The 12,100-nt window shown below is 46.2% G+C and overlaps 1 protein-coding gene across 1 annotated transcript; it reads right to left on the minus strand.

The window, feature by feature from the left end:
* Nucleotides 1-1,627: 1,627 nt before the first annotated feature.
* Nucleotides 1,628-10,001, minus strand: LOC109756318 (uncharacterized). The gene is made up of 17 exons (XM_020315175.4): nucleotides 9,807-10,001; nucleotides 9,419-9,721; nucleotides 9,026-9,169; nucleotides 8,857-8,931; nucleotides 8,707-8,750; nucleotides 7,084-7,125; nucleotides 6,930-7,004; nucleotides 6,325-6,414; nucleotides 6,077-6,121; nucleotides 5,570-5,638; nucleotides 4,735-4,815; nucleotides 4,276-4,356; nucleotides 4,129-4,209; nucleotides 3,976-4,044; nucleotides 3,820-3,900; nucleotides 3,124-3,235; nucleotides 1,628-1,913 (listed from the first exon to the last, which is right to left on the minus strand). Exons 1-16 carry the CDS (start codon nucleotides 9,950-9,952, stop codon nucleotides 3,171-3,173), a joined length of 1,491 nt encoding a protein of 496 aa, XP_020170764.1. The 5' UTR covers nucleotides 9,953-10,001; the 3' UTR covers nucleotides 1,628-1,913; nucleotides 3,124-3,170.
* Nucleotides 10,002-12,100: the final 2,099 nt, after the last annotated feature.

A 12,100-nucleotide genomic window follows, 5' to 3' on the forward strand; every position in this document is an offset into this window, starting at 1 on the left:
AACTTTAAACATCTCTAAATTCTACTTTGAATATTTAGAAAATGGTGAACATTTCATTTGAACCTTTGGTCAATTAATTTCTACCACTTATTTTAGGGCCTTCCAACATATTTTTCATTTGTTCCTTTCCTATTTTTTCTAATTGGGTTTATTTCACTTATTTGAATTTCTTTGAGTTTGTCTTCTGCCTATTTTGAAAATTTGTTTTGTCAAATTCCTTTGGGGTTTTAGTTTTTCCTTCAAATTGCCCCCTTTAGGGTTCTTTTAACTTCCCCAAAATTTGTATCTAGGGTTTCAAGTCCTAGGGTTTTGGAATTCTAATTCCATCTAATCATCACATAAGGTCAAACAATCATGCAATCCCAGTCAATTCTAGCTAATTAGCAATCAAGCATATGTTTTCCTAGAAATTTTTAATTCCCTGTGAAAATTTAAACATTTCAGATTTGGAAAATCTAGGATGTGACACTTGTGCACCTACAATGTGAGTGTGTGTGAGTGTGCGAGAAAGAGAGTCATGAGTGTACATGTGTGGGTGAGAAAGAGAGAGAGAGGATATGTGTCAATGCAATGCGTGTGAAAGAGAGGCCTAAGCGGTACTACCGATTGGTGGAGCAGTACTACCGGATCTTTCCAGGTCTGGCAGTACCGGCCTTCCCTACCATGTAGCACTAGATGGTGGTACTACCGCATAAATCAGAGGTACTACTGGCCTAGTACTTCCAATGTAGTACCAGAGGCATTCCTCGGTTGGAAAAGTTGAATTTAAAACAAACAACTATTTCAAATCAGTTTTGCCAGTGAAGTTAGAATCTGATTCGGGCCATTTTCATTATATTTTCCTGAAGCATGTCGTGGTGTTTTTTTGTGGCAAAGCTGAAGTTGATTCGACTAAGCTTTGCCAGTGAAGCGAATCTAGAGCTGATTCGAATCCAATTGAAGCTCAAACAAACAGGGCTAAAGATAGTCGATCTGCTTCACATACATGTGCTTCATCATTCAACAATCTTGACAGAAATAAACTTCATAAGACACTTCCCATAATAGAGCAAAGACTTCATATATTTCACATTACATGACAAACATGATACAAGTGCATCATTAAGTCCAAAATTAAGTCCAAAATACAGCAGGTTCATACATGACATGATGAACTTCAACTTCATCTTACATCAGGTCCATCCATGAAGTTCAAAATACACCTAACCGGCACTGATTAGCACCTAAACAACACACACATGCAGTACATTACCTTTTCAGAATGAAAACAACACCAACAACACACAACATCAGGACACTTGCAACTAAGAACTTCATCATCAACACAAGCTCTCTCACTAACCCTATGAATGCAGAAGCTTGGTGTTTGCTCATGCTAATGAATGCCTCATTTCCTCTCCTACGGCTGCTGGTGGAAGCGTTCCTCCCACTCTTCCATTGCATCCTCAAGTTCCTCCCATCTGTTCCTTGTTTTGCCTATTGCATCGACAATAACACCACCAACAAATATGTTGTGAACCACAATATATATAAACATACTCCAGTTACCAGTGCCATAAATCACTAGTTTGCTAGCAAACAAGAAAATCAAGAGTAAAAAATGATGTCAAATTTTAAGCCACATTCCTAGAAAAAACACGTTGCCGCCTCAAATTTCACAATAAGAAAATGACATAACTTGGCTCAAGTAGCGATAATACATAGTTCAAAGTACGATCCGAACGCACAACATAGGTTCACAAAAAATAAAAACAACAAAGTTCACGCTGGGGGCAGCAGCACAACAAGCCCACTAACAGTATTGGGGCGTCTTTTCACAAAGATAGAAGCCCCATGAGTAAAGTCGATCCCACCACTCAAGAACATGGTGTGAGGTGACCTTAAGCTTCACCTTCAATCAGCAAAGCCTGCACCTGAACAGTATTATAACTGTTAGCAATGTCCAAGACAGCAATTAATAGGGTGATGCCACATAGTGCAACAAGATTGCCTGCTAACTAGTACAGATTACTTCTTAAGTGCATACAACATCGTGTTGTAAAATGCACGAATTGACAACAAAACTATGGCCCTTTTAGAGGGGGCAGCCCGGTGCATGTAGCTCCCGCTTGCGCAGGGTCTGGGGAAGGGTCCGACCACTTTGGGTCTATAGTAATGAGCCTTTCCCTACATTTCTGTAAGAGGCTGTTTCCAGGACTTGAACCCGTGACCTCATGGTCACAAGGCAGCAGCTTTACCACTGCGCCAAGGCTCCATGGCCCTTTTAGAGGGGACTATTGAAAAATACTTGCAACTACTGCTATCACCCACGCATTACTCTGCTATGACCTGTTTTCCATTTAATTCAGGAGACAATGTGCATGATTACAAACTTTCATCTTTTTGATGAAAAGATGTACTCTAATCAAATGATCTCTCCAGTATTTTAGACACAAGGATTATTATTTTAATTAAGTTTGATCTATTGCTACAATTTTGATAGTGGTGTGGCTTGTTAGCAGTGAGTTTTAGTACAGGATACTACTGATAATACAGATCTACAACACCTCAGGGACCATTGTGATGTTCAGTAAAACAATCCATAATAGTGTACCTTAGTAGGATATCCATGCTAGAGTTAAACATTTATAATCATGCGTCTGTATTAATTGACATAAGCATCAACCAAAAACGAAGTAAACATGCCCTCAACACTAAGAACCACCCATTTCCACCACCAAATATGCCAAGTATTTAGTTATAAAATTAGAAACTTCAACTATTCAAGAATGTTGTAAAGGAACTTGGAAATTCTTGAAACGTGAAATACATTAAACGAGTTTTCTGTGGACCACATCTTGTGGTTGCTACATATCTTGTAAATAACTCATTGTTTATTAAAATATAATTGCACCACATAATATAAGATTGCATGCTAACTGTTTACTCACTGTATTTTATTTATTTATTTTCGTGCAACTTGGGGCTGAGCAACCCCCCTCTCTCTCTCTGCTCATATGCGCCTTTTACTGTACTCTATACGAGGATCGCCACCATGTAATTTCTACCCTCTATCAATGGAATGATACACAACATGTGTATTCGCGAAAAAAAAGCACCAGTTTCAGCATCAGAGCATCTTACCGGAGTTGTCCGTTGCCTTTTCAGATTAAAGGCTTGCCCAACAGTTGTCAGTTCAAATCCTGGCAAGCATTCGCAGTATAGCAATGTTCTTGACTCAAATGCTTCTGTGTACCTGGCCAGGAATTAATGGATTCAGTACTACTACTATCACAACAATATATCCCTTTAAGACTCCAATTACATGTCTAATGCTCATTAACAGTGAACATTTTTCAAGTACAAAAGATGAAAAACGTGTCTTGTGCACATTTCAAAACAATAACACATCTCCATTACACTAAAATGTGTTGTTGCTACAAGTTTTACAACCGACAAAAAACGTGCGCACATTGCGAAACAGTAACACATCCCCTGTATTAAGAGAAACCGCCAAACTGCTCCAAGTTCTACAACGACAAAAAACAAGTACTCCCTCAGATCCATATTACTTGTCACGCAAAAGGATGTATTTAACACTGTAATATGTCTAGATAATACATCCATTTGAGCTACAAGTAATATGGATCGGAGGGAGATAAATAGAAGTACACAAGCGACCGAATGAACTAGTAATCTGACAATATATTCAATATTATTATCATTCATTAATATAACCCATTGAAAAGTGCATTTGTGGTTGTCAAGAAACAACAAAATTCTAGGGACCAATTGTGCAGATTGAGATTCTTTCATGTTTGGAAGAAACGTGTAACTTACCTGCATTTGTCACTGTTGAGACCAGAGAGTTTTCGTAAGGAGATGCCCAGATAGCAGACATAGTCTCTGAGGGTAGAGCATCTGCAATGAGTTCGGCAGTTAGAAATGGCGGCAGATGGAGGTTAGTCCATGTTGGGAAAATAACGTGTGATTTACCTGCATTTGCCTTGATGTATTTAGAAGGAGATGCCAAGCTAGCAGACATGGCCTTTGAGGACAGAGCACCTGCAATGAGTTTAATGAGTTCACCTGTTAGAAACGGTGGTAGATGGAGGTTCGTCCATGTTTAGAGAAGAATGTGGAATTTACCTGCATCTTTCTCTATTGAAATCAAGAACTGATCATAAGGAGGTGCCAAGATAGCAGATATGGCCTGTGAAGGTAGACCACCTGCGATGAGTTCAGCAGTTAGAAATGGCCGCAGGTAGCCAGGTACTCAATGCTTAACTGTTTTACCTGCATTTGTCACTGGTGAGATCCCATAGTTTCTAGCAGGACCTTTCAAAGGATGGAGAACCTGGAAGAAGGATGGAACTTCTGCAAAAAGGTTAGCAGTTAGGAATCTATCGCAAAGATGCATAAACACCAAAAAAGAAAAAGAAAACATAGGGACTTGAGACTCAGTTAGAATAAACTACGTGCATAATGCAAACATGTATGAAATGCAAGCTGGAATGATGTATGATGAAATCAAAGGTTAACATGGCAATGCATTTCAGTAGACTTCACCATAAGAGTTGAAGAAAGGCATCAAACAAAGACTTGGAAGGAAGAATGGCCAGTTATAAACCAAATTCATGAGACTGAAGCATGGAGAATCAAATATCATTATCAGTGACGCATATATTGCAGGTGCAATTTTGATATGGGGTTTCCTCCTGGTTTGAAAAATGCAAAGGCATCCAACTAATTTACCTGCATTTGTTACTGATGAAATTGTAACAGGCCCCATCAACGTATAAGGGATAGTCTGCGAAACTCGGGCAACTGGAATACCTGCAATAAGTTCAGCAGTTACAATTCAGAAATGGCAGGAGATAGCCACAATTCGGACGAAGTGTAAACAAGAACATCAATCTTGATGGGGCTGTGCACTGAGGCAGAAAGCTTCTGCATTTTCTTGAACAGAATGTGACAAAATGTCATAGAAATCAAATGATGATTGTGCATCATGACACGCATTAAGTGTGCAAACATCACAGTAATGCATAAAGCATAAACCTAGAAGCTCATTTCAAAAGCAAGAATGACATAATCGGTGCAGTAAGAACAAATGTGCATAGGAATATTTTCCAAACAATAATGGTGTGAGAGAATTCAAATCATGACAAGGTATTATGTTTGCAAATGCCACAACCCATCAATACCCTAAGCATACCTAGCATAGCAGTTCAAAAGCAGCAGCAACACCAATTGGTGCGGTGAGAGCAAAGTGTCAAAAATGCTCTTATATTATGGGACGGAGGGAGTACAAAGGAACGTGGCCCACAATAGTGCCAAACCTAAAGGCGGTAATATTAGTTCAGTCCAATTTTGCATAGAATTATCTTACACTGCTGTTATCTCTGCAAATCCAGTGTGAAAATGAGATAACATTTAAGGGAAGGTAGGTGAGAAGTGGCTTGAACTAAATATTATAACCATTGCAAACTCGGTCGAAAGGATGTAATAACTTGTGACAACCAATAGAAATCCCAAGTAGAAAGAGGAGATACGAGCGATGAAACTAAAGGTTTTTGAAACAACTTACCATCCTTGTTGACACGTCGAAATGGCTCATACCCTTGACTAAGGTCCGGCCAAGCTTCCAGCCGTAGATCTGAAGACGGTAAGTTTCATCAGTCGCTTGTATGTAATCAAGCTACTAAATATTACTGATTAACAGAAGGTTAAACACAGGCCAGAAGCGCCGGTGCATAGCGGAAGGTTATAGCATGTCGAGAATGTCAAGAGAGCTCAGGGTAGACCAAACTTGACATGGGAAGAGTCCATAAAGAGAGACCTGAAGGACTGAAATATCACCAAAGAAGTAGCCGTGGACAGGGGTGTGTGTGGAAATTAGCTATCCGCGTGACAGAACCATGACCAGGTTTTGAGATCTTATGGGTTTCAACTCTAGCCTACCCCAACTTGTTTGGGACTGAAAGGCTTTGTTGTTGTAATAACAGAAATTTAAACACAACCGTTCATGTATCATGTATGTATGAACAGGAATGGTAAACAAATGAAAGACGCACGGAGAATAATCTAGTTTTACCTAGAAGATAAACCACCCATTCCTTTGTCTTGAGAACTAACATGTCTGCCATTGCAAAAACAAAAATATGTTGACAACGAATGCACATATACAAAAGTTATAAGGCATGCAGTAAAATATCAATGAGGCATATAGCCTTTCAATTTGTACAGCTGGTGTATTCTAACAAGGAACAATTGCATGGATTAATTGTTCGGATAAAGTTTTGCCCTGGTTGGGAAACAATTAATGGTGTTCAACTAATTTACCAAAGTCGGTGTCTGATGACATGCCAGGATTTCTAGCTGGACTTCTGAATGTACCAAGATTATTCCGCGAGACTGGATCAACAGGAGCACCTGCGAAGAGTTCAGTAATAATAAATGGTACATAAACGATAATGGGAGTGTATAGGGCACATAATAGGGGTACCCTAAGAATAAACTTAATGCAGCAATCCAACAGCTACAAGAACAAATCGGTGTGGCAAGAGCAAAGAACCAGTTAAAAGGATCATCATTGCATGGCCTCATTCTATTTTTTGAGGACTGGTTTGAGATTGTGCAGATGTGATCAATATGGATAAAATATTATTACTGTTAATCGACAGAAACTTAATGTAGCAACAAATGAAGTGGAGACAATGACATTGCATAAACCCTTTGCAACAACAACAACAATAAAGCCTTTTAGCCCCAAACAAGTTGGGGTAGGTTAACATAAACCCTTTGCAGTAAAGAAAAATTATAAAATTAAAGGGTTGTTTTGTTCTGGAAGGATACTAAACTAAAGGCTTTCTCCAAATCAGGTTAAATGTTCATTTTGAAGTGTGAGTAAATTAAATGTTTGGTGGCCTAAAAGAATCTGAAGCTACCTTTTTGTACCATTGGAGTACAAACATATTGAAGTGGATACCCTTGATCCCGCTTACCAGCTTCCAAACTTGTATCTAAGAAAGACAGCAAAAGTTTATTAGTTGCTATTCGTGCGATGAAGTTACCAACACCTAAACAAAGAAAAAGTGTTACCAACAAGATCCACCATCCATTCTTTTGCCTTAATTAACGATTCTGCCATTGAGAGAGGGAAAAGAAAAGAAGGATTATTATTGACAAGCAGGGAGCATGCATAAAGATCATTATTATTTATTTATTCGGGGAAGACCACAATACCAGACGGAGCCCCCCCCCCCCCCTCTCCCCCCGCCGCTGCCAAAAGCTCCTGCTGGGCAAAGCCCGCGCGGATCTGGCGGCGGCGGGCCGTCGTTCCCTATGCAGAGCGCTCACGAGCCAGGGGAGCTCTGTGCGGCGAAGGGTGGCGCGGCGCGACTCCGGCGTGCGTCGCTTCTGCCAGTGGTGGTCGGGGACGGTGGGGGGGGAAGCGATTGCGGATCCCTCCCTCCCGCTGGCCTTCCCTTGATCTGGCGCCTCCCTGCCGCGTTGGCGCCCGGCGGGCGTCGGTGGTGTCGGAGATGGCCGCTGGATTCGGTCGGCGGGGTCCGGCGGAGGTTGCTCTGTTAGGCGCAGGGTGGTGGTGCTCGCCCTCCCCCCGCGGTGCTGCCGTCCGCTTTGGCTGTGTGGTGCTGCCTTCTGGCAGCGCTGCGCGTGGGCGGCGTGCCTGCCGGCCTCGGTTTGGTTCGGTTCTGGTGGGGAGCGGCGGGGGCATGTTGGATCCTGCCGGATCTGGCTTGCAGTGGCCCGGATCTGGTCATGTGTGGCGGCGGGGCTGCAGTGGCCCTTCTCTGTGGTGGTGCAGCGAGCAGTGCTTCATGATCAAAATCGATGCTATTTTGGAGGTGGTCTGCTCACTTGGACGAAAGTCCTGCTCCTGTCGGAGCCGGCGACGGCGACGCCTGCGGTGCGCGAACCTCCTTGGAGGCGGCGCTGTCATGGTGGCTGTCCCTTCGAAAAACTCCGGGGAAATCCATGTTCCAGGTTCGTCTGGGGCGGACGATGGCAGCGCATTTTTGCGTCGCGTCGCTTCTTGAAGGCATCATCTGGGTTCAGCTCGGTTGGTCTCTGTGGTGGCTGCTCGTTGCGGATTTGATGGTGGTGGTGGTGCGGCCGGCTTGGGGTCGACGGTGGTGTGTGCTCTGTTGGCGAGGAGGTGGTGCTCTGTCTGCGAGATCTTGGCTCAGCCATGCGTCGGAATGGGTTTGATTTTCATCCGAAGCCGGGTTAGCGGGGGCGTTATCCTACTCAATGGATCACCTCGTTCCCATACGACACCTCTACCTCTGCGGGGTGTTGTTGGGTGGCGACCAGACGGCCAACGTTCAAGGCTCTTATCCTTGCTTGGTCAGATGAAGATGTAAGTTGAGGTCCTTCTCCTTGCTGGTTGTGCTGATGAGATTTGTTATGCGGTCGGTGGGTGGTGTTGCGTCCAGCTTCGGATCATCGGAAAGGCCTTCTTCTGTGCCTTTTCCTCGGCGGGTCTTCCGGAGGTTCGTCGGTTATATCTCTTCTCTTGTTTCCCCCGTGTACTCTGGTTCACTTGAACCTATCTTGTATGGAGCCGTGAGGCTTCTAGGCAAATTCAAATGAATATATTCAGGTGGGGATCCCCCCCCCCCCCCCCCCCCCCCCGACCATTCAAAAAAAATTTATTCGCATAAGAGCAACCCTAAGATATTTGTGATGAGGATAATGTACCAGAACTTAACCCTTCACGGTGACTTGATATCGAAGAAGGAAGCCTGCACAAAGCAAGAAACATATGCAGGTGTGAATAGAATAGAATGCCATTATAGAGATTATAAAAGGAAAAGGCAGAAGTGAAGATGGTTATGCTGCTACACATACATCCTCCTCTTACGAAGATAGTGCCTGACAAGAACAGAGCCCGGGATGCGCTTCACATGGCGCCTTGGACGGAAACTAGCAAAGGTTGCATATGAGGCGATCAAATTGATAGTCACTAGCCAAGAATGGATTGATATAGGTACTGATCATGTATGATTTACTAGCATACCCAAAGCCGATGGGGAGTACATTGTGAGGTTCCGCTGGGCCACGCGCCTCTTTCACATGTTCTCTCAACTCTGGAGTTTGATAAGCCAAGTAAACGACAGTGGACGCAGCCTTGTCTCTCACGCGCCCAAAGTCCAGGGAGTCCCTTCATGCATGAATGGATACAACATTTGAGCATGAATATTGCTTAGGTGTAAAGTTTCTTTTGTATTGCTCTGATCTGAAGAGTTATCAGGCATGAAAATCAATCATCTGAAGGCTGGCATCTACAGGGTTGGTTTAGGGGATTCTCCTATTAGCCCAGGGAGAATAAATGAGAGACTGGTTCATAGTTGGTTCAGAAGGTTCAGAAGAAATGATGGGTTTATTAATGGATCAGATAATGGTGATGTACCTGAATCCGCTGGAGGAGAGGAGGGACCAGAGGATGGCGCGGAGCTTGGTGATGGCAAAATTCTTGGTGAAGCACATCCTGAGAGCTGCAGAGACGGCACGGCTCTCGGGCGCCCCGGAGACGATGTCGTGGAGGGCCTTGTGCACGCGGAGGAAGTGGAGGAGGACACGGCCGTGGACGCCCAGAGCAGGGTCGGGCGGCAGGAAGCGGGAGAGATGCTCGATGGCCTCGTCCCACCGGCCCGCCTTGACGAGGTCGGCCAGATGGTACAGGTCGATGCGCGCACCCGACTCGCCGGTAAGCCTGTGTGCATGTCACTCCTGGTCCTGGATCAGATAGAAAGAAATAGTAATGCAGAGTCATGGCGGCGGGGCCGTGGCGTACGTACGCGTCGTAGGTGTCGAACAGCTTCTGGCGCCGGAGGAAGGAGAGGAGTCGCCGCTGCCGGAAGCGCGACACGCAGGGGTACTCCGGCGAACGCTTGCGCTTGCCGGCCACGGTGACGGAGAACACCGACCCATCCAAGTGCCTCATCGCGCTTGCCGGCACAAAGGGGCTCTTTCTTCTGTAATGGATGTGTTGGGGGGAGAGCTTTGTTGGCCGCGGAGTATATACAGAACCCACAGGCCACTGCGCGCGGAGCAGCGGGGACGAGCGTGCTTACGTGGCGCTGAATGATACAGGGGCGAGTCCAATTACAGATGATGACAAGTAGGCCCCTGGAGCACGTAAGTCCCACCGGTCAGGGTCCAAGTTGGTGCATTGGCGCATCCCGCGCCATACCCGCTCGGGCGCGCTCCAGTACGGTCGGTTGGTGGGCCAGCCACTGCCAAACGTGAAAGCCGTAGAAGGCAAGCGGCGCGCTCTTCGGCCGGCTGGTGGGTCAAAACTCAAAACGACGCCCAGTTCAATCCTTTTTCCATAAGAAAGAAGAAGAAAGTCCTTTTTTTTAGTCCATTTAAGGGGCTAAGAGCATGTTTAGCAGACCCCTTATATCGCGCCGACCCGCAAAATAATAGCCAGTTTACGATTTGGCGGTGAAAAAGTAACCCAGACAGATACCGTAAACGCGCTCGACCCTTAAAAAATTTTGATGGGTGCGATAAATTGAACCCTCCGACTCGTGAATACCCAGTTTTCCTCCGCCCCGTCGATGCCCTGTATCTCGCGAAAGCGGCTGGCGGGAGGGACATTTCAGCGCGTGTGTTCCCCACACCCCCTCCCGCAGCCGCCTGCCATCGTCGCCGCCCGCCCGCCGCCTGCGATTCCGACCATTTCCGCCGACGGAATCACGCCGCCAGGCCGCACTACACCCGGGTCCACCGTGCAGCTTCACCGGCGCCCTGGATCCGCCGAGCCAAGCCGGCCCCGGATCGACCGCCGCCGAGTCGCCGCCTGCCCCGGATTCGCCGTGCCGCCCCCGGGTCGCCGCCACCCCGGATCACCTGCAACTGGTGAGCCCCTTTTCTTCCCTTCTAGATGGACCGCAAGCGAAGAAAATCCGTTGATGCGAGCTCGTGTGCGGTTTTGTAGATGGATTTGAACCCTTGCGAGGAATTTTTGCTTGAGGATGGGTCCTCGTCCGACGACTCAGACGTAGAGTCGATGCTCGAGCGCCATCGGCAGCAGATGATGGTGGCGGTCCTAGCCGTAAAGGAGGTCGAGGATCAGAAACGCAAGAGACGGCGAGGATCGACCGTCAGTCGTCTCTTTGCATCCCTCGCAACCGCCATCTCGGGAACATGGTGTTGATTCAAGACTATTTATATGACAATCCTACCTATCCGCTGCACCTCTTGCGGAGAAGGTATCGAATGCGCCGATCCCTCTTCGTAAAAACAGTGCAAGCTTGCGAGGCGGGTTTTTTTACTCAAAGGAGAAATGTCGCGGGCTTGTTGGGTTTTAGCGCACATCAAAAAATCTCAGCAGCTATGCGGGTGATTGCATATGGCTTTTCGGCTGACTATGCCGACGAGTATCTTCGCATTGGCGAAGATACTACAATTGAGTCAGTGCGTAGGTTCGCCAAAGTGATCATCCGCATCTTTGGTCATATCTATCTTCATGCACCCAACGGGGAAGACACAAAAAAGTTGATGGCGGCAAATGAGAAGTGAGGTTGGCCCGACATGCTAGGTAGCGTTAATTGCATGCATTGGACTTGGAAGAACTGCCCGAAGGCATGGCACGGGTAGTATTGTGGCAAGTCTCGTGATGCAACAATTGTGCTAGAGGCCGTAGCATCCGAGGATTTACGGATTGGGCATTCTTTTTTGTTATGTCGGGTACTCTCAATGATATCAATGTGTTGCAACGGTCTCATTTGTTTGCTAGACTTGCTAGTGGTGATGCTTCTGCTTGCAACTTCACGGTGAATGGGCATGAGTACACAAAGGGGTACTATCTTGCTCCTTCGGGGCCCTCCGGGTTGGCTCCTTGTTGGCGGCCGCCTTCGTGGCCTCTTGCTGCTTGGTCGTGGCCGTCTGCTTGGCCCTCTTAGGCGGCCTATTGCCGAACAACCCCTCGGCGCGACTTTTAGTTGCGCCGGGTGCGTCAGCCGGCGCTCCGCTGGACAGCCGCGCCATCGAAGAGCCAGCTCCCGTCCTCTCGGCGCCTTCAGGGCGGCGTTGTCCCTCGCCGTATTCATCATCATCCAGCCAGGACCGGACGTCGCCGCCTCCC

The sequence above is a fragment of the Aegilops tauschii genome, chromosome 5 (genome assembly GCF_002575655.3).
Source record: "Aegilops tauschii subsp. strangulata cultivar AL8/78 chromosome 5, Aet v6.0, whole genome shotgun sequence".
Lineage (NCBI taxonomy): Eukaryota > Viridiplantae > Streptophyta > Magnoliopsida > Poales > Poaceae > Aegilops > Aegilops tauschii.

Excerpts from the sequence above, each read along its gene's own strand:
- LOC109756318 (XM_020315175.4), bottom strand. The coding sequence starts at position 9,952 with ATGAGGCACTTGGATGGGTCGGTGTTCTCCGTCACCGTGGCCGGCAAG. Across the intron at positions 7,126-8,706 it reads CCGTGAAGGGTTAAGTTCTG|AATCGTTAATTAAGGCAAAA; the intron begins GTACATTATCCT and ends TCTCAATGGCAG. Across the intron at positions 6,415-6,929 it reads TACTCCAATGGTACAAAAAG|GTGCTCCTGTTGATCCAGTC; the intron begins GTAGCTTCAGAT and ends AACTCTTCGCAG.